The following is a 22,037-nucleotide window of genomic DNA, read 5'->3' as shown; positions in this document are numbered from 1 at the left end:
CTACATTATTCATCTCATACGCATACGTATATACTGTACTCTATATCATCGACGGTATCCTTATGTAATACATGTATCACTAGCCACTTTATACTATACTATGCCACTTTGTTTACATACTCATCTCATTTGTACATACTGTACCCGATACCATCTACTGTATCTTGCCTATGCTGCTCTGTACCATCACTCATTCATATATCCTTATGTACATATTCTTTATCCCCTTACACTGTGTACAAGACAGTAGTTTTGGAATTGTTAGTTAGATTACTTGTTATTACTGCATTGTCGGGACTAGAAGCACAAGCATTTCGCTACACTCGCATTAACATCTGCTAACCATGTGTATGTGACAAATAAAATTTGATTTGATTTGATTTGATTTGATTTGTCTTGACTTCCTTATCTAAATAGTGCAGATAAAACAGCAAAAACTGTTCTCCTTGACAAGTGTCTAGCTAGTAACAAACACATTTGAGAATTATAGACAGGCCTTTAGACTGATTGATGACCGTTACCAGGTTTCCATCCAACGTTTTAATGAGTATAAAATACATGTCACCGAAAAAATGTGAATGACAGGCCTGATGGAAACAGAAACATTTGTCCTGCAATATGTGATACCTTTGATATTACTGAAACCGACACCTTTATATCAATCACTATTGTGACAATTTTTCAAGAAAATGTGAGAATAAAATCAAAATAAGGGAGAAAATTGATACAGTTACATGTTTGGAACATCAAATCGCAATACAATCGCAGTATCGAATCGCAATATATATAGAATCGTGAGAATAGCAGCACATATTGTATGATCCCAATTTCCAGCCCTAATACTGAGATCCCATTGAATTACACAGTTCCTCCATTAGTCAGAATATTCTGTTACTGTACATTTTTAAACTGCAGCTATCAAAATTGATTAGTAATGTATAATGTATAATCAAAATTAGATAGTAATGTGTAAAGCAGGGTTGGGATCAATTCCATTTAAATTCCAGTCAATTCAGGAAGTACACTGACATTCCAATTATCCTCAATGTTTTAAATAAGGACAATTTGGAATTGGAATGTGGTTTACTTTTTTAATTGACTGGAATTTAAATGGAATTGACCCTGGTGTAAAGACACAAATTCAACTTTCAAGCCTTTTGCAAATGCAGTCATTGTCGATTTCTTACCAATGGCGCTTAGAAGAATTGTCATAGTATCTGACCAATTACATTGGAATTTGGATACATTTGCAATGTTTCTCTCTCACCACAAACACATTTCAGCATTTTATCCTCAGCAATTCCTCAACGCAAAATCAACTAGACTGATCGAGCAAGCACAGCAGGAATATAAGACCAAGGACAAAGAAGAAAAAAGCGCTCTGAGGGATAAGAAAGCCTTTGTCCAGGAACTGGCCAGCAAAACAGAACAAGCTGCACCAAGAGGAGAACTGTATATCAGGTAACAACCACACAATGCCAGTCAAAGACAAACCAGGTGAAATGATAACAACTAAAAAGGAACACGCCACAAGATGGGTCCAGCACTTTGAAGAGGTCCTCAACTGTCCAAAGAATAATGACCCAGCAGATCCACCACCATTGGATGACATCAATGGCATTAATACCAGTGCACCAGATGAAGCAGAGGTCAAAGCAGCCATAAAGGCTATGAAGAGGGGCAAAGCTCCAGGGATTAACTCTCTGCAGGCTGAGCTTCTTAAAGCTGATGTCAACACAGCTACCAAGGTGCTGACTGGTATCTTTTGTAAGATCTGGGAGCACAATGTCATACCACAAGGCTGGAGTAATGGCCTTGAATTCAAGCTGCTAAAGAAAGGAAACCTCAGTGAGTGTGACAACTGGCAAGATGCTGTATAACACTCCTCTCCATCCACAGCAGAATCTTCTGCAGGATACTCCTCAAAAAGGATTGATACGGCTGTCGATGATAAACTCAGGCAAGAACAAGCAGGGTTCCGCAAAGGAAGAGGATCTTCGACCTAGGCAAAATCATTGAGCAGTGCCTTGGGAGCAGTGCCCCTTTACATCAGATTTATTGATTTTAAGAAGCCATTCGGTCGTGTTCACCGTGAGAACTTGTGGAAAATCCTCGGGCCATTTCTATGTTTCGGCCTAGTATGGTTCTCAATCAGAGGCAGGTGTCATTAGTTGTCTCTGATTGAGAATCATACTTAGGAAGCCTGGGTTTCACTGTTTGTTTGTGGGTGATTGTCAATGTTAGTTGCTTGTGTCAGCACAGTTCTCATTATAGCTTCACGGTCATTATTTGTTTATTGTTTTGTATAGTTTGTATTCAGTGTTCAGTGCTTTCTTTAATAAAAAAAATCATCATGAACACATACCACGCTGCATTGTGGTCCGCTCCTTACGACAATCGTGACAGCATTATGGTTTTCAAATCAGTCTCATCACAATTAATGGTAATCTTATAGTCTTAATAATCTTAATTTTATTCTAATTATACTGAACAAACATAGGAACGCAACGTGTAAAGTATTGGTCCCATGTTTCATGAGCTGAAATAAAAGATACCAGAAATTGCTTATTTCTCTCAAGTGTTGTGCAGAAATTTGTTTACACCCTTGTTAGTGAGCATTTCTCCTTTGCCAAGATAATCAATCCACCTGACAGGTGTGGCATAATCAAGAAACTGATTAAACAGCATGATCATTACACAGGTGCACCTTGTGCTGAGGACAATAAAAGGCCACTCTAAAATGTGAATTTTTGTCACACAACACAATGCCACAGTCTCAAGTTTTTAGAGAGCGTGCAATTGGCATGCTGACTGCAGGAATGTCCACCAGAGTTGTTGCCAGAGAATTTAATGTTAATTTCTTTACCATAAGCCGCCTCCAACTTTGTTTTAGAGAATTTGTCAGTACGTCCAACCGGCCTCACAACCGCAGACCACGTGTAACCACGCCAGCCCAGGACCTCCACACCCAGCTTCTTCACCTGTAAGATAATTTGAGACCAGCCACCCGGACAACTGATGAAACTGAGGAGTATTTATGTCTGGAATAAAGTTTCTTAAAACAATGATTTCATCCACAATTGTTGTTTTCATAGCATGTTGGGAGTTACCGTAATCCAGTTTATTTGTTAGCCTATACAGACAGATATTTATTTTCAATTCACAGTTCAGACCTGAATGATTATACAGTATTTTCAGATTGATTAAACCTGCTAAAGCATTATTCTTACTCAGTAAAAATGTGGTAGTTGATTTGTTTATTCAACAGCTGTATTTTTCCTGTAGTAGTTAGCTACATTACTTTGATTTTGCCATTTAAACTCCAATTGAAATATGTTGTAGCGGTAAATACTATGCACCTGCTAAATATTGCAGGTCTTTATTTTCTACATAGATTTATTATACTTATCAAACATGTTTATTTCAAAGAGTGTGTTGCCATGATTGTGCACTCCTTTTTCTTTGTACCTTTATTTATACAGAAAATCCCAATTTAGAACAAGGTCTCTTTTTCAATGGTGCCCTGTGTTACATCAATCCAAACAGTTTAAAGAGATACAAATACATACCGAGCAGAAATTATATACATTTGTTATACAGTTGAAGTCGGAAGTGAACATGCACTTAGGTTGGAGTCTCTAAAACTTGTTTTTTAACCACTCCACAAATTTCTTGTTAACAAACTATAGTTTTGGCAAGTCGGTTAGGACATCTACTTTGTTTCATGTAATTTTTTCAACAATTGTTTACAGACAGATTACCTCACTTATAACTCATTACCTCACTTATAACTTACTTTGGTGCGAAAAGTGCACATCAATCCCAGAACAACAGCAAAGGACCTTGTGAAGATGCTGGAGGAAACAGGTACAAAAGTATCTATGTCCACAGTTAAACGAGTCCTATATCGACATAACCTGAAAGTCCGCTCAGCAAGGAAGATGCGACTGCTCCAAAACCATAATAAAAAAAGCCTAACTACAGTTTGCAACTGCACAAAGATTGTACTTTTTGGAGAAATGTCCTCTGGTCTGATGAAACAAAAATAGAACTGTTTGGCCATAATGACCATTCTTATGTTAGGAGGAAAAAGGGGGAGGCTTGCAAGCCGGAAAAACATCCTCCCAACCGGGATGCACGGGGGTGGCAGCATCATGTTGTGGGGGTGCTTTGCTGCAGGAGGGACTGGTGCACTTCACAAAATAGATGGCATCATGAGGGAGGAAGGATCTCAAGGAATCAGTTAAGTTAAAGCTTGGTCGCAAATGGGTCTTCCAAATAGACAATGACCCCAAGCATACTTCCAAAGTTGTGGTAAAATGGCTTAAGGACAACAAAGTCAAGGTATTGGAGTGGCCATCACAAAGCCCTGACCTCAATCCTATAGACTATTTGAAAAAGCTTGTGAGAGCAAGGAGGCCTACAAACCTGAGTCAGTTACACCAGCTCTGTCAGGAGGAATGGGCCAAAATTCACCCAATTTATTGTGGGAAGCTTGTGGAAGGCTACATAAAACGTTTGACCTAAGTTAAACAATTTAAAGGCAATGCCACCAAATACTAATTGAGTGTATGTAAACTTCTGACCCACTGGGAATGTGATGAAAGAAATAAAAGCTGAAATAAATCATTCTCTCCACTATTATTCTGACATTTCACAATCATAAAATAAAGTGGTGATCCTAACTGACCTACAACAGGGATTTTTTACAAGGAATAAATGTCAGGAATTGTGAAAAACTGAGTTTAAATGTATTTCGCTAAAGTGTATGTAAACTTCTGACTTCAACTGTTTATTTATATTTGTTGTCTCATAAAATATGAATTATATGTAATTGCACACACAATTATTTGATCAATTGCAATTAGTGTAAACCAAAAGTTTCACCTCTACTCGTCTTTAGGATAAGTTTTACCATGTGGGGTGAATCACTTTCTACACTTGAAATTCTTAATTGGAGAACATGAACAAACTTGTCTGTTTGTAATTTCAGGGAAGTAATATTGTTAGCAAGGATACAGCTTTGTACATGTTTTACTTCACTTAACGGGCACGCAATGGAAATACATTTGCAAAAGCGGACAGGTTAGGCCTCCCCGTTTCAGTTTGTTTTTCTTTCCGTTTCGTGCCGAATGAACACAACCTTGTAGATTGATCAGTATGTTGTGTTTGGAGAGACCTTAACCGATGGGACATTAATTATCATTTTGTTCTCACTGTGATTAAAGTATTTTCGGGTAGCTTTGTGTTCCTTTTCATAGCTTTGCTTGCAGCTTCCTGCGTACTGTGCCCATGATGTTCCCTGAAGGATTGTCCAATGGCAGAAGAACCTTGAAGGAAAAGGCAATGCGTTAACTAGATATTCAACCCACAGTGAGCAACCAGTGGTGATAAAGTTGTTAAATCATAGAAATGCTGCCAAATGTTGTAGTAATAGTTGTAAAATCACACTTTTTTCAAAGTTTCCCATATACAATTTAGTGTAAAAAAAGTTGAAATAGAGGAAGAACGCATAACAAATAATTTTCTTTTCATCTCTTCCTTAAAGGTAAGTCAAGGAGAAGCATCTACTCGAAGCAACAGGCCATCTGAGTATCTCTCCGGTTGCAACTCACTTCATTGTTATTGGTGAGACCCATTTTCGTCATGTCAATGGTGAAATAATGTTGGTTAGGCATGACTATCTCAATCTCTTCAATCTGAAACAGACATACACAGTAACACTTAGTGTTTTGAAACAAGGGCCCATATTCTTAAAGCGTCTCTGAGTAGGAGTGCTGATCTAGGGTTCCCCTTTTTGATCATAATGATTGATATTGCTTGGACGGGGAGAATCTGATCCCACATCAGCACTCCTACTCTGAGATTCTTTATGAATAGTTTTATTTATTTGCACCAAGGAAAAACAAGTGATGGACAATACCACAATTTTTTTTTTTAAATACTTGTGCAGGTGTGGTTGGAAGCCAAATAACAAATAACAAAACCTAATAATTATAAATTATATAAATGAAATGATCAGTAATCACGAAAAAAAAAAATCTATTTGTTTTAGTTTAAAGGTGTGTATGCATGTGTGCATGTGAGTGTGTGAGAGTTATAGGCTATAGACTGTCCCTAAACTAGAGGAAGAGGGAAGATAGGCTTTATCAGCATGCAGTTTGCCACTCTAGCTTCAGTCAGAGTCAGATTAAAGGGACGTTACAAGCCAAAATACAAAATTGACAGTGTTTTCAGACCTCAAAAGTAGCCTAATGTCAAGATGCCAGATCCCTCGACATCAGTTGTGTAGATCTAGCTATATGCCTAAATGAACGGAAAAGATAAGCCACACATATCTACAAATTACACTGTGCTTATATTTTCCATTCCATTTTTGATTGTGGCATATCGTTTACATTGCTATGACTAATAAAACAGATGGCATAGGACATGTATTACTCTCAACAGAACACTACTACTTTAAAGGTTTGAAAGACAAACTTTCATTTTGGAGTGGAATGTCCATCATGTTGGACATAAAATGACTTCTTGTTTATTCTGCGTGAACCTACCTCAGGCACCCTATCCAGGACTATGACCTGTGTGTCGTAGAGGGTTTTCTGCACAGAGGGAGAGTACTCTCCACGATCGTATGGGCCAGCAAACTTCTCAATTATTGTCTCCTTGACAGAGTTCCTGCAAAAAAGAGTAGAATATTGAATATTTCCCCAAGCTTATCAGTTTGTTCATTATTTCATAAGTTGGAGCCATGCATGACCACTCAGTCATGGCTGAACAGGGACCACGAATCCTTGTGGGGCCCACGGTGTTGAGGATCAGTGAAGTGGAGGTGCTGTTTCCTACCTTCACCACCTGGGGACGGCCCGTCAGAAAGTCCAGGACCCAGTTGCACAGGGCTGGGTTTAAACCCAGGGCCCCGAGCTTAATGATGAGCTTGGAGGGTACTATGGTGTTGAAGGCTGAGCTATAGTCAATGAACAGCATTCTGACGTAGGTATTCCACTTGTCCAGATGGGATAGGGCAGTGTGCAGTGCGATGGCGATTGCATCGTCTGTGGATCTATTGGGGCGGTATGCAAATTAAAGTGGGTCTAGGGAGTACAGGAACAATGGTGGACATCTTGGAGACAGTGCGGACAGCAAACTGGGAAAGGGAGAGATTGAATATGTCCGTAAAAACTCCAGCAAGCTAATCTGTGCATGCTCTGAAAACATGGCTAGGGATGCTATCTGGGCCGGCAGCCTTGCGAGGGTTAACACGCTTGTATGTCTTACTCACGTTGGCCACGGAGAACGAGAGCCCACAGTCCTTGGAAGCGGGCCACGTAGATGCACTGTCTTATCCTCAAAGCGGACGAAGAAATGAACACATTTTCTTGTTACAATCCCCAACTCCAGTTTGCATAAAGTCCCATGTAGTTCCTTGAGGGCTGTAGTGGCATCGACTTGAGGAGGAATAAACACGGCTGTTTTTGTACAGTTTATTTTGTGTTTTTCGTCATTGACGATCGTGACAGAATCACCCACACAACAGGACCAAGTGGTGTGGTGACAGGCAGCGGCAGCAGGAGCAGTGCAAGGAGGACTGGACATGGGGGGACGTTTTAGACGGCAAGGGTTGCTACACATGGGAGGAGATCCTGGCGGGAAAGTATCGCCTCCCATGGGAACAGGTGGAGGCAGCTAGGAGAGCAGAGGCAGCCGGAGAGAGGAACCGGCGATACGAGGGAACACGGCTGGCAAGGAAGCCCGAGAGGCAGCCCCAAAAATGTATTGGACATGGGGGGACGTTTTGGACGGCAAGGGTTGCTACACATAGGAGGAGATCCTGACGGGAAAGTATCGCCTCCCATGGGAACAGGTGAAGGCAGCTAGGAGAGCAGAGGCAGCCGGAGAGAGGAACCGGCGATACGAGGGAACACGGCTGGCAAGGAAGCCCGAGAGGCAGCCCTAAAAATGTATACGTATCGGCCGGGCTAGAGTGGGCATCGAGCATCGTGCCATGAAGCCGGCTCTACGCATCTGGTCTCCAGTGCGACTCCTTGGGCCGGCTTACATGGCACCAGCCTTACGCAATGGTGTCCCCGGTTCGCCAGCACAGCCCAGTGCGGGCTATTCCACCTTGCCACACTGGCAGGGTGACCGGGAGCATTCAACCAGGTAAGGTTGGGCAGGCTCGGTGCTCAAAAGCTCCAGTGCGCCTGCACGGTCCGGTCTATCCAGTACCACCTCCACGCACCAGCCCTCCGGTGGCAGCCCCCCACACCAGGCTGTCTCTCCGTCCTATCAATACAGGTGCTCCCGCCTGTCCTTCGCTGCCAGAACTTCCGCCCCTCAGTCCAGAGGCGCCAGAGCCCCTCAGTCCAGAGGCGCCAGAGCCCCTCTATCCAGCGCTGGGTACGAACAAATGATCCAATTCGGGAAAGTTGTATTCCTGGTCGCAATGCTGGTGAGTTACCGCCGCTCTGATATCCAAAAGTTATTTCCGGCTGTATGTAATAACACAAAAAACTTTCTGTGCTAATAATGTTTTTGTTTTTTAAATACTGCAAAGTTGCTTAGGAGCTAGAAGCAGAGATGCCATGTCTGTCGACGTCACCCTACAGCTTACTTTTGTTTCAAAGTAGATTTGTTCAAGAGTACCAAGAATCCCTCTGTGTGACCCTGATTTAGCCCACTGCAGTAAAAGGTTAATCGACAGCTTTGTTTCCAACGTGTAAATGATATCTGTTTTACATATCACAGGTGTTAGGTCAAGAGTATTATGGGGCACTATGTACAGTATTAATGAAATGAACTGTTCTTTTACACAGGTCATTAACTCAGGGAATTACCATGTACTGTCAAAGTTGACATTTTGGACCTTGTTGTAGCGCCACCTGGCGTAGACAGAGGTACAGAAACACCTGTCCTTGGCCTCCTGTAGAGTGGTGAAGCGGTCTCGGAAGAAGCCCTCAAAGCCAGACTGAGTGGTCTTCAGCACCTTCATGTTTTTCACGCCACTGTGAAGAATAGGGCTCTCTGTGGGGGAAGGGCACAGAGGTAAAGACCAGGGTACAACAACAAAAATGTTTTAAAGCATTTTGCAATGGAAAATGAAAATCCCTGTTTCTAATTTTTATGATTGAGTCTTTGAATGAATGAAGAAATTGAGATAAAACTGTCCAGTTTGAGTGTTTGTTGCAGCTCGTTCCAGTCGCTAACTGCAGCGAACTGAAATGAGGAGCGACCCAGTGTGTGCTTTGGGGAGCTTTAACAGAATGTGACTGGCAGAACGGGTGTTGTATGTGGAGGATGAGGGCTGCAGTAGTTATCTCAGATAGGGGTTGTGAGGCCTAAGAGGGTTTTTATAAATAAGAGTCAACCAGTGGGTCTTGTGACGGATATACAGAGATGGCCAGATTACAGAGGAGTAGAGTGCAGTGATGTGTCCTATAAGGAGCATTGGTGGCAAATCTGATGGCAGAATGGTAAAGAAGATCTAGACGCTCGAGAGCACGCTTACCTGCCGGTCTATGAATTCTGATTAAATGAGTAGTAAACAGACTATGTGTAACAGTTGTTAAAGTACTGTGTGAATTTCACCAGGTTCATATACTAATATGTCATATGCATGCCTGCATCCTGGGAGTAGGGGAGTGGGTACTTACGTTATGCCCTGCGTGCTCGTGTTCAAATCATTTTGATGCACTATGAGAGGTAGGCACGCTTTTTCTGTCGTCTTCAGAAAAGTTTGATTATTTTAAGCACAAAGTCAACACACAGTGTTTTGTTCATGAATAATGTTGTATATTTCTAAATACTAAAGTGGATGGTATTGTTAAGATGCACTTGTAATTGTACTTTTTAGGATGATATCAACATTCTGAATTCAACATGTGGGTAATAGCTAGCATGTGTATGTGTGAACGATGGCTAGCTCCTCGAACAATCCCAGTCCCTTGTATTATGCATCTGTTGTAGAAAGAGGCGACGATTCTCAGAACATATTTATTAGGCAAGTCAGTTAAGAACAAATTCTTATTTTCAATGACGGCCTAGGAACAGCGGGTTAACTGTCTGTTCATGGGCAGAACGACAGATTGTCAGCTCGGGGATTTGAACTTGCAACCTTCCGGTTACTAGTCCAACGCTCTAACCACTAGGCTACCCTGCCGCCCCATATGTGCTCTACAAATGTTTTATTTTCTTTTGGATATGTGGTATGTGGTTTTATCTATGTAAAATATGTTATGTATAATAAGGAGAGGCTGTTCTAATTTTTGTATTCAAAAATCATTTTGATGCAGAGAAAGAGGCGACGATTCTCAGTACATATGTTGTCTACAAATGTTTTATTTTCTTTTGGATGCAGATGCAGGATGCAGAGAGAGTTTTAATCAAGCAGAATTCTATCGGATCTCAAAAGTCCACGTCTATAGTCTCAATCAACCACACACAACACAGAGTTACAGCGGTGCAGTACAGCACCGGTTACATTGGTGCCTTCTAGACCCGGATTCAGCTCAATCACCGCGGTGCTGCTGCTCTAGAGACTAATTATATCATTGAGGTACTCTTGCCGCCTTGTGGCAAAAAAGCGGAACTGCAGTCTTTTCTTTCCTGTAAAAAAAATGTCTGACAACGATGTATTAACTAACATAGAAGTGTGGTCATCAACAGACATTTTAACGTAACATTAGTGGTTTAGTGTTATGGCATCTTATAATGGTGATGAACCCAAATTCACTGCTGGGAGGGGGAGGTGTTTCTCATACTCTGATCAAACCCCTGTAAAGCGTGTAGCTGCAGGAGGTTCCCCCATGTTTTGCTCCACAAAAAAATGTGGATGAAATCCCTTCATCTAGTGTTAATCCAAACGCCCCTGTAGATGGTCTAGCTGAGCCGGCCACTCAGCTAGCCCGGGAAATAGGGAGCTCCATTAGGGAAAAACTACAGAGTGGCAGGTCCAGTACTTATGAGCCACCAGTCAGCACAGAAAAGATAAGTGATCATCATTCAGAGTCAGTAGGATATGTGGACCTCAGTAAAATTAAGTTCATCATGCAATCAGACATAAAGGAACCTCCACCATATAGAGGAGATGGTACAGACAAATGCTCCATTCATGAATGGGAGGAGTCGATGAGAATATACTTGAGGAGGAAGGGATGTCCTGTTGGGGAACAATCAGATGAGATGATTAGTCGATTATCTGGCAAAGCAAGAGACTTGGTAAAGATACATTTACCCAATGAGACAACTGTTGATCCTACAGAGAAGCCAGAGATTGTATTTGACATTCTAAAACAGAATTTCAGCGAATTGGCCTATTCATGCATGCCTTTGGCTGATTTTTACAATACTCAACCTGTACCCGGAGAGGCTGTTATAGAGTATTGGGTTTGTTTGAACAAGGCCGTAGATGTCGCTGACGAGGGCCTTAAGAGACAAGGTAAGAAGATTGACAGCTCCAACTCCGATGTCGTTAGGATGTTTGTAACATACTGCCCTGACCCCAAACTGGCAGCAGTATTCCAATACAAATCTGCTGAGAAATGGCCTGCGAGTGAAGTACAGGACAGAATCTATGAACATGAACGCTGCAGGAAGGCCACTGTGTGTCAATCTACCACTCTATTCTCAAAGCAAGTAACAGTACATCCCCAGATAACTCAGTTTGAAGGCGGGGTCAATGCTGATGCGTGCAGTGACACTTCTCTCACATCAAGCGCCAAACAAGATGGGCAGAGTGCAAGTATCGAGAGACTCATTCACCTGCTTGAATGTACCTTAGAGAAGAGCATACCACCCGTTATGGTTTCACAGACACAGGCCAAGGCACCATCTTTCCCCGCCCAACCCTTCAGGCGTAGGGAATGCAGGGTTTGTGGCTTAACAGATCACTCCACTGTGATGCACTGTAGACATGAGAACCTGTGCCTCTGGTGCTTTTCCCCAGATCATTGGAAGTCAAATTGTCCAACACAGGGGGGACGCTATGGTGGTGAGAGACGCCCAACACAACAGCAGAGAAACTCACCACCACAGCAGTAACCGTTAAACTGACACGCCCACAGGTGAAGGGGGAAATGTGGGTGTTCAACTGTCTACCCCTAAGAAAGAATCTAATGATCTCGAGAAAACGTATGAGATTTTGTGCTCTGATGCGAAAGAAGGAGAGACAATTGTTATGTTAGGTTCACAAGAGGTTGAGGCTTTTTCAGATTTGTTTTACACCTCTGTGTCTGTACATGGGAAAGTGCAGCTTAAGGGCATGCTTGACACTGGGTCTATGGCCTGTACATTGAGTGAACATGCGGAGGAGAGATTTTGGAAGCAGGTGCCCTTCCTCTGCATTATCAGACTCCTACAGAGTTAGTGTTAGTGGGGTGTGTGGGGAAGAAGACCTCAACAAAGTGTTTCTATGATTTGGAGATGCAAATCTATGGGATTGATGTTAAAGTGCCCACCCTGGTTGTTCCTGGACAGCGTGATGATCTCATCCTGGGATCGAATGTCATTAAGCATCTATTGCATGAGATGAAAGGCACTGACGAGTACTGGAAGCTCATCAACAACATGGATGGCCAGACCCACTCACCAGAGGGTGAGAAGTTTCTGCAGATGATGACAAGTGTCACAAGATGGAAGGGACAGCAAGTTGGTGGCAAGATTGGGACAGTGAAGCTCACTCAAGCTGTGACTCTTTCGCCCAAGACTGAACACTTAGTTTGGGGTAAACTTCCTAAAAATGTGGCATTGTCTCCAGGCAGCACTGTAATAGTCGAGCCTACCAGGTCAAAGGTCATGCCCAGAAACATACTTGTGGGTAGAGTTACTACACCCATGTGGGGAGATGGCTGGGTCCCTTTAAAGGTAGTAAACTGTTCTGACAAACATCTCACCCTAAGACGTAACATGAAGCTGGCCGATATGTCTACATGCTTGGCTGTTGAGGATGCAACAATCTTTCAGGGCCTTCATGAAGTGAGGAAAACCCCAATGGAACAGAAGCAGGATGACAATGGCTGCCACAATCTGAAACAAAGACTGTCTGATCTAGAATTAGTAGACATTGACATTAAAGGATGCCAGGTAACTGACCAGTGGAATTAAAAGCTTGTGAATACCATCACAAAATATGAAGACATCTTCTCAAGACATAATCTGGACTGTGGAGAATCCAGGGGTTATGTCCACCTGGTTGATGACAGACCTTTCCGGCTACCATACAGAAGAGTTCCACCTGCTCATTACCTGAAGCTGAGGAAGGTATTGACAGATATGGAAGAAGTAGGTCTTATACGCAAGTCGGTTAGTGAGTATGCCTCCCCTTTAGTCGTGGTATGGAAGAAAGACGGGAGTCTGAGGTTATGCACTGACTTCAGGTGGATGAATGCACGAACGGTGAAGGACGCTCATCCTCTTCCTCATCAAGCAGATTGCCTTGCAGCCCTTGGTGGCAGTGCATTTTTCAGCACCTTGGACTTCAGGTTTTTATAACATTCCAGTTCATGAAGAGGACAAGAAGTACACAGCCTTTACCACATCGATGGGACTTTATGAGTACAATCGCATGCCACAAGGTCTGTGTAACAGCCCCGGCCTCTTTCATGAGAATGATGTTAAGTATATTTGGGGACCTAAACTTCTCAAATCTCCTTTGTTACCTAGATGACTTGTTGGTCTTTGCACCCACCGAGGAACAGGCTCTACAGCGACTTGAAGTTGTGTTTAGCTGTCTAAGAGCCAACAATCTCAAACTAGCACCCAAGAAATGCCACTTCCTACGAAGAACAGTGAAATTCCTCGGACATATTATTGAAGAGGACGGTGTGTCAGTGGATCCTGAAAAGGTGGAGACCATTGCCAAGATGAGCCAATCTCAGCTGATGGAGGCAGACGGATGCACTCCCTCTTTGCTCGGAGGCTGAAATCCTTCTTGGGTATGGTATTATATTACCAGCACTTCATTCCTGACTGTTCCGCCATAGCCAGACCTTTGTTTACACTCACTGGGGGTCAAAGGAGAAGAGGAAGAGATGGGAAGAAGGGCAACAGTGGGATTTCCCGGAAGCTGACGCTATCGGATTGGACTGAGGAGTGTGTCGTTGCATTCCAGAAGCTGAAGGATGCTCTTTTGAATTGTGTCATGCTAGCTCACCCTGATTTCGAGAGGCCGTTCATTCTCTTCACTGACGCTTCCTTGGATGGTCTTGGGGCTGTGCTTTATCAAGTGCCTGAAGGTGAAGATAAGGCAAGGCCCATAGCATTCGCGAGCAAGACCCTGAGTAAGTCGCAGAGAAGGTATCCGGCACACAGACTTGAATTTCTAGCACTGAAATGGAGTGTGTGTGAGAAATTCAGTCACTGGCTTAAGGGGCACGAGTTCACTGTCTGGACAGATAGTAACCCGTTAACTTCTTATGGCTGGGGGGCAGTATTGAGTAGCTTGGATGAATAAGTTCCCCAAACTAAATGTCCTGCTCCTCAGTCTCAGTTGCTAATATATGCATAGTATTATTAGTATTGGATAGAAAACACTCTAAAGTTTCCAAGACTGTCAAAATATTGTCTGTGAGTATAATAGAACTGATATTGCAGGCGAAACCCTGAGGAAAATCAAACTAGGAAGTGGCTTCTATGTTCCATAGCCTGCCTTTGCTCCATTTACAGGGATATCAACCAGATTCCTTTTCCTATCGCTTCCTCAAGGTGTCAACAGTCTTTAAACATAGTTTCAGGCTTTTATTTTGAAAAATGAGCAAGAAAGATAACATCGCGTCATTGTATGGCCGGGTGCCAGCAGTGTTTTGTATGCGTAACAGTTTGGGCAGCCATTGCCTTTCCCTCTCCGACTGAAAAAGACAGTTGCGGTTGATATATTATCGATTATATATTTTAAAAACAACCTGAGGATTGATTATAAAAAACGTTTGGCATGTTTCTGTGGACATTACGGATACTATTTGGAATTTGTCTGCGTTGTTGTGACCGCTCTTTCCTGTGGATTTCTGAACATAACGCGCCAAACAAACAGAGGTATTTTGGATATAGAAATAATCTTTATGGAAAAAAGGAACATTTATTGTGTAACTGGGAGTCTCGTGAGTGAAAACATCCGAAGATCATCAAAGGTAAACGATTAATTTGATTGCTTTTCTGATTTTCGTGACCAAGCTACTTGATGCTAAGTGTACATAATGTTTTGTCGAGCGATCGATAAACTTACACAAATGCATGGATTGCTTTCGCTGTAAAGCATATTTTCAAAATCTGACACGACAGGTGGATTAACAAAAGGCTACGCTGTGTTTTGCTATATTGCACTTGTGATTTCATGAATATAAATATTTTTTGTAATATTATTTGAATGTGGCGCTATGCAATTCAGCGGTTGTTGATGACAATTTTCCCGTTAACGGGATGGCAGCCATAAGAAGTTAACGTACATCATGACAAACAGATGGGTTGCAGATGGGTTGCCAAGCTGGCACCGTACAACTTCGATTTGAAGCGTATCCCAGGCAGCAAGAATACAGTAGCAGATGTACTGAGCCGCGACCCCTTCGCAGTAACTGTCCCGCAAAGACTGGTGATGGAGTCCTACCTAGCACTTCTGAATGAGGCTGTTGGGACATTGAATGATGATGTCCAATATGCCTTCCGTTTGGCTTCTTATCCCCAGGAAATAACCTCCTTGACCACTGCTGAAGTGAAGGCCATATGTCTGCTCCATATCGACTGGGAATATTCAACGGAGATGCAAGCAATCCAGCTTGGTTCCAACACCCAATGGCTGCTTTCTCCTGGTATTGACACTTTGCCTGAACTCTCGCACGAGGAACTTCGAGATCTTCAGCTGCAGGACTCTGTGACTTCCAAGGTAATCCCTTTCGTCTTCGATAAGAAACGGCCCACCAGACGAGATCGATACAATGTTTCTTCTAAAGTGTTGTTGCTGATGAAACAGTGGGACAGCTTGATTCTAAGAGAGGGAGTTCTGTATCGTGTCATTAAGGAGAGTCACACAAACCGGAGAAAGTTCCAGTATGTCTTGCCAGAGGTGTTGAGACTCAAAGCGATGACTGGCATTCACGACCTTGCAGGACATCAAGGCCAAGCTAGAACTCTAGCCTTGGCCAGACAGATGTTTTTCTGGCCTGCAATGGAGAGCGACATCAAGGAGTATGTGCTCTGCTGCCAGAGATGCGTTCTAGCAAAGACTCAAGAGCCAGTGGCTAGAGTACAGTTACAGAGCATCAAAACTTGCTCTCCCATGGAGTTGGTGTGTTTGGATTTTTGGACAGCGGAAGACAGTAAGAAGAACTCAGTGGATGTTCTGGTGGTGACTGACCACTTCACTAAACTTGCCCATGCATGGCCATGCAGAAACCAGACAGCCAAGCAAGTAGCTCGTAAACTGTGGGATCATGTCTTCTGTGTCTACAGATTTGCTTCAAGGATTCATACTGATCAGGGTGAAAGTTTAGAGAGCGAGCTAATAGCAGAACTGCTTAAGCTCTCCGGTGTCCAAAAGTCAAGAACCACGGCATATCACCCAATGGGGAATGGAGAAACTGAATGCTTCAACAGGACTTTTAGGTAGCATGCTCAGGAGTCTGCCCTTGAAAACCAAATAACATTGGCCTGAACAAATCCAGTCATTGACATTTGCCTACAGTGCCACTGTTCAGGAGACTACAGGCTATGCTCCATTCTTTCTCATGTTTGGTAGTGTCCCTCGGCTACCAGTGGATGTTATGTTCCGCAATGTTTTGGACGACTCCAGTGTTTGCAACAAGTATGTCGAGACTCTGATCACTGGGCTGAAGGAAGCTATGAGTGTTGCCCAAAAGCACACTGACAAGCAACAGAGACGACAAGGTCGGGAGTATGACAAGCGGGTTAAAGGCATCAGGTTGTCCATGGGGGATCGTGTCCTCATCGCCAACAAGGGTGAAAGGGGCTGCTGCAAGTTGGCTGACAAGTGGAACCCCAAGATTTTCACAGTGACTTCAGTCAATCCACAAACCCACACGTAAATAATTCAAGACCGTTACGGCAGAGAGAAAGTGGTTTCCTGCCATTTGAAATTGATGATTCAGTGCACTTCAATGACAGTGATGCTGCAGGGCTTTCAATCAATGTAGATGCAGGAGAGGTCACCCACTCTGGCGATGGACTGGACAGGGAAGACATGGAGGAATCTGGGGAGGAAAGTGCATCTCGGCTGGCAGAGGATTCAAGCGATTACCCCGAGCTCTGGACATCGGATGGAAAGTCAGAACCAGAAAAACCTTGTTTGCTTGAGGAAAATGACCTGGGCCGCACCTCTGAGATCCTGGAGCTGATTCCTTCAAACCCTCCGCTGATCAATGATCTAAGGCTAGAGCCACTGTTAGTCACCATGGCCCCTAGCCCAGTGGCAGGTCGTACAAGGGCGGGGAGGGTAGTTAACCCCCCCCCCCCCCCGGTGCAAGTTTAACATAGTACAGAGATATGATTTAGTACAGAATTACAATTTTTTAAAGGCTAAGAATGTAGGTATAGTGTAAGAGGCACCATGCATCTAGGGGCAGCATCTAGCTGTGATATTTGAACTGCCATCCAGTGACCTTTCCAGAGGAGCATTGTGGTTGTTGTATACTAGCTACCTAGCTAGTATTGGCTGGCATTCATGATTGCTAGCTTAATTGGACAAGTATAGATTGTACCTCCCTGTTTTACTCAGTTTCAGAGCATTTTCTTCGGTTTGGTGCCTAATGAATATGACGTTGCTTTTAGGTTCACCACTCATCATTCAAAGTAAACCTTCATACATTTTTAGCTTCATACAGATTTGATAATAAGTTGTCCATGTGCTAAAGGTAGATCCTGATGGTAAGATATCTTTCACATAGCTGTGTTCTAGTATGTAAAGTGATGTTATTAGCTCACTAGTTCTATGTGCTTGAAATAAGGCATTACGGTACTGTGACATTTTCATTCAATCTTGAGTATGTCTGTGACCATTATTAGCTCACCATTATGATTCTGTTCGACTTCACAGAAGCGCCAGGATTCAGGGCTGTAGATGAATGCATGTACATGCTCGACACCATTCTGTGCAAGAAAGACGAGCCTCATTCATTAAATGCATCACTATTAAATGTCACTTAATCCATGTATACCTTTACAGAGTACACACAGGGGTCACATCCAATAGCGTATCTATATCATAGAAGTCATTCCAAACAACTTCCTTCTCCCCTCGAAAAGTGTCCCTGCAGAGCGGAAGGGACTGAAGTGTTGGCGGTATGGGGAAATCGCAACCTATTTCACACCCCAATAGACTAAATGTTTCACACCCCAATAGACTATTGCTTTCACCTATCTAGACCCTTAAGTTGTATGAGGGCAAGTCCTCAAAGAAAGGCATTGTGTTTTGGATTTTGAATCCAGCCTTATTCTACTGTACCTTCTCCAGTCTCCTCCATGGTGCCTCCTCAATCTTCACGTTTACCCTGGTCACATGTTTGAAAGCTGTCAGGAAATGTTTGCTGATGTCCATGGCGAACTGCTCTATGGTCAAAACCTAAACAAAACACAAACTTAGTATCACTGAGGTGTCCTGTATTAAAGTCAATTGGAAAGACATAAATATATGACATTGGATTTAGCCTATCTTTCCATTTCAAGTGAGACTGATTTTACACAACAGAGTATGAGACATGCTAGCATGGTGGAACCTCTTAGAAAGATTGGCGTGGCAATCAGGCTGGTTCCAGGTTAGAGAAATGCACTCATCTTGACATTAGACCACCATTTAGGGGTGTCTAACAAACTGATATTGAAGTGAACTATATCACTAAGTCATTTTGGCTACCAATTCCATTTGCAGTGCTTTTATTCATTCAGCATTCTGCCATCTACTTTTCAGATGATGATAGCTGTCTTCCCAAACCTTTAAACTCTTTCTACGTATCTGGTGTGAGTGCACAACCACGTACTCCCTTCAGCTTAGCCAGTGCATGGACAGTGTTCTTGACAGTGTCAGTAGGGATGATGTCTGAGTTGTCACCGGTCAAGTAGTCCTTGCGGGACTTGAGGGTGAGCTCCACATTAGCCGTCAGCTCAGTGATGTAGTGGTGAGTTCCCTCTCGTCTGATAAACAGCACCTTGACCAGATTCTTGCCATAGCCGGTCCGCACAAACTCCACATTCTACAGAAACGTCAGAACATTGGGGTTGGTTGCACAAAGTGCTGTGACAGTGATAATGATAATTATACATTTAATTGATATACCGCTTTTCATTACAAGAAGAATCTCAAAGATGCTTTTAAAACAAAAATGAAGTTGGTGCAACTTCCGACTCGCATTTACTGTGAACACTGAGGCTGTACTCGCTTTAGGTCACAGCCAAGTGACTATTTGATCATAAAGTAGACCCACCAAAGTGGCCTACCATCAAAGACTTTTGAAAAAAACATGCAGGACTTGACATTAACCTGTCTATCCACTTGTCCTACAGACAAGGTGATTGAAAATGTTGTGTTGTTTGATACAAGAAACCACTTTACGAAATAAAAATCATTATTATAACCTTACCATTAATAGAGAGAAACAGCCAAATTATGCTACCCCCTGCTTATTGGCTACTTAGCTTATTCAAGACCGTCTCAAAATACAACACTTTAAGACAGAAAAAGCTCTTTACCTGATTTGCTTTTCAAAGATGGCTAGAAATGCACACATTTTGTGATACTGTAGGGAGAAACCACTCCCCCATTGTTGACTAGAAATTAGCTATAACTGGGCTAATAACTCAGTAACTAGCAAAGAATATGAATAAATGTGCACGTGGCTACAAAGTGCTATAAACACAGTCCAGTTCAAAGTGAATGGCACGGATCCATATATGGCAATGGCTATTTGCATATAGGCCTACTGCAGCTCTGATTGGTTATGGCGTACTGGTCTGTATAGAGTATGGCCTGAGTCGGGCCTGTCATTGCAATAGAATTGTACTCCAATGTGCTCTGCCTACAAGAAAATGTCTTGCATAGTCAGTTTTGCATACTAAGTCGTACATAGATAATTTTGTTTTGGTTTGTTACATTGAAAGTGGCTAATATTGCATTGATTCAAGCATCATTCCCACAGTAGAGTGAAAGGGGAGAACTCTAGAAAGTTGAGTGAAGTTCAAGCTCTTGCTTCTTTGTGCTGGCTGATATTTCTTCTGTGTGGCAGTCCAAGGGGAGCTGCACAGCTTAGAGGGAACATTGATTGTAACCTATTGCAGCATATCAACAGTGTTACAATTAACTTTTAAACGGTGTATCTAATGTGTAAAGGTACTATTTCTGCCACATTACTATGAAAATATATTGGATGCATACTAATGTTTATCTACAATATGTCTGAAGACCCTATATTCCAAGAGATAAAAAACAATCTGATATTTGTGGCATATCAACATGTTATACTGTATTGTGTTATATTGGGCCAGACACTCAAGAAATGTTATTCCATTACTGTTTGTTTCTAATTCTCAAAGTAAAAACTCTACGGACACTATGAAGGCTAAAACCAAGTTTATTCTTCCCAGAGGGTCAATGCAGCTGCATTAGACAAAAGCATATTCACACAAGCACTGATATTTAACCCTTTCTCCTAGGCTGAGTCTCCTCCTCCACATCTGAACAGCCAATGCTGTTGTTCGACAGAACCTTAGTGATATCTGTTCTTCCTCACTTCATCTGACCTGACCTCTACCCCAAAGTGCTCACTCCTCCCCAACTCAAGGCTGTCATGGTTATTGATACCAGACTGTGTCTCTTCAACCCCCAGAGGATCCCTGATGGCTAACAATAACATATCCTGACATAATGTAAATATTATACTTTATCCTCTCTCCCTCAGTGACATAACTAATTATATTTCATATTCTCAGAACCCAACACTACGAAATAGTATATTATAGACTAAAGAAACCGTATAGACCAGGAGTAGGCAACGCTGGTTCTGGAGTGCCGCAGGCACTTCATGCTCTTGATTTAACCGACCTGGAAGACCAGGTGTGTTTAATTTAGGCAATCACTGAACTACCTGCGGCACTCCAGGGACAGGGTTGCTTGTATAGACAGTAGAAAGCTATCATAGACAGTAAGAGCTATTTGCACATATTTGCAAATGTTATGGAATGCACCTTTAATACAAATTCTATGAATTATGACAATTATTTAAGGCTTGGTAAAAGTTTAATGGATTTAAGTTCGGGATTAACAAATAGTTTTTTATGTTGAAAGTAACCACCCTATTGCCAGTCAGAGAAAGCGGTTTGGCTCAATGGTCATTGACCCCACACAACAAATACTTAGTATTTATGTTCTGAAGAAATCTAATGGGTCAATGTTAACAAGACAACAAGAATTGCAAACTTGACTTAAGACATACAAACCTAAAAAAAAAAAAGTTCTGTACCTGAGTTGAGGTAGTTGCCATGGTGTCTGTGCCTCCTCCAGTCTCCTGATGTCCTGTAGTGTCCTTGTCTGCAGCAAGAGTGGAATTTGGCTATGATGGAGGATTTTGTAAAGAGGGTGGTCTTACCTGTTGTCATTTTAGCAGTTACGCAAGTAAGTGTCAGTTGACAAATGTTGTCATATCTTTCAATTATCAACCTGTAAGCATTTGCCTTAGAAAAATATATTTATTTGATAACCTGTGGATCAGAATTCTGATAGTTCTCAAGATTATGTTGAGAATTATGACAATTATTTTTTTACTAGAAAAGGAATGTTTCAATCAGAAACAATACATGCTTACATCAGATATGGTGCCTTCAGAATGTATTCACACCCCTTGACTTTTTCCACATTTTGTTGTGTTACTAAGTAGGATTAAACATTTTTGTCAACGATCTACACAAAATACTCTGTCCATGTAGTGGAAAAATTCAGACATTTGTAAAAAAATATATATAATTACAAATAAAACACTAAAGTATCTTGATGACATAAGTATTCAACCCCCTGAGTCAGTGATACAGCTGTGAGTCTTTCTGGGTAA

General features: G+C 42.3%; 1 protein-coding gene across 1 annotated transcript; it reads right to left on the bottom strand.

The window, feature by feature from the left end:
- Positions 1-3,086: 3,086 nt before the first annotated feature.
- LOC139406912 (urate oxidase) lies at positions 3,087-21,587 on the bottom strand. Its single transcript, XM_071150069.1, has 8 exons — positions 21,453-21,587; positions 18,978-19,190; positions 18,446-18,562; positions 18,012-18,090; positions 8,838-9,024; positions 6,555-6,678; positions 5,616-5,699; positions 3,087-5,330 (listed from the first exon to the last, which is right to left on the bottom strand). The coding sequence occupies exons 1-8, from the start codon at positions 21,471-21,473 to the stop codon at positions 5,256-5,258; spliced, it is 900 nt and encodes a 299-aa protein (XP_071006170.1). The 5' UTR covers positions 21,474-21,587; the 3' UTR covers positions 3,087-5,255.
- Between the last annotated feature and the right edge of the window lie 450 nt (positions 21,588-22,037).

The sequence above is a fragment of the Oncorhynchus clarkii genome, chromosome 4 (genome assembly GCF_045791955.1).
Source record: "Oncorhynchus clarkii lewisi isolate Uvic-CL-2024 chromosome 4, UVic_Ocla_1.0, whole genome shotgun sequence".
Lineage (NCBI taxonomy): Eukaryota > Metazoa > Chordata > Actinopteri > Salmoniformes > Salmonidae > Oncorhynchus > Oncorhynchus clarkii.
Note: the sequence above shows the minus strand (reverse complement) of the source record. Positions and strands in the feature narration are given on the sequence as shown.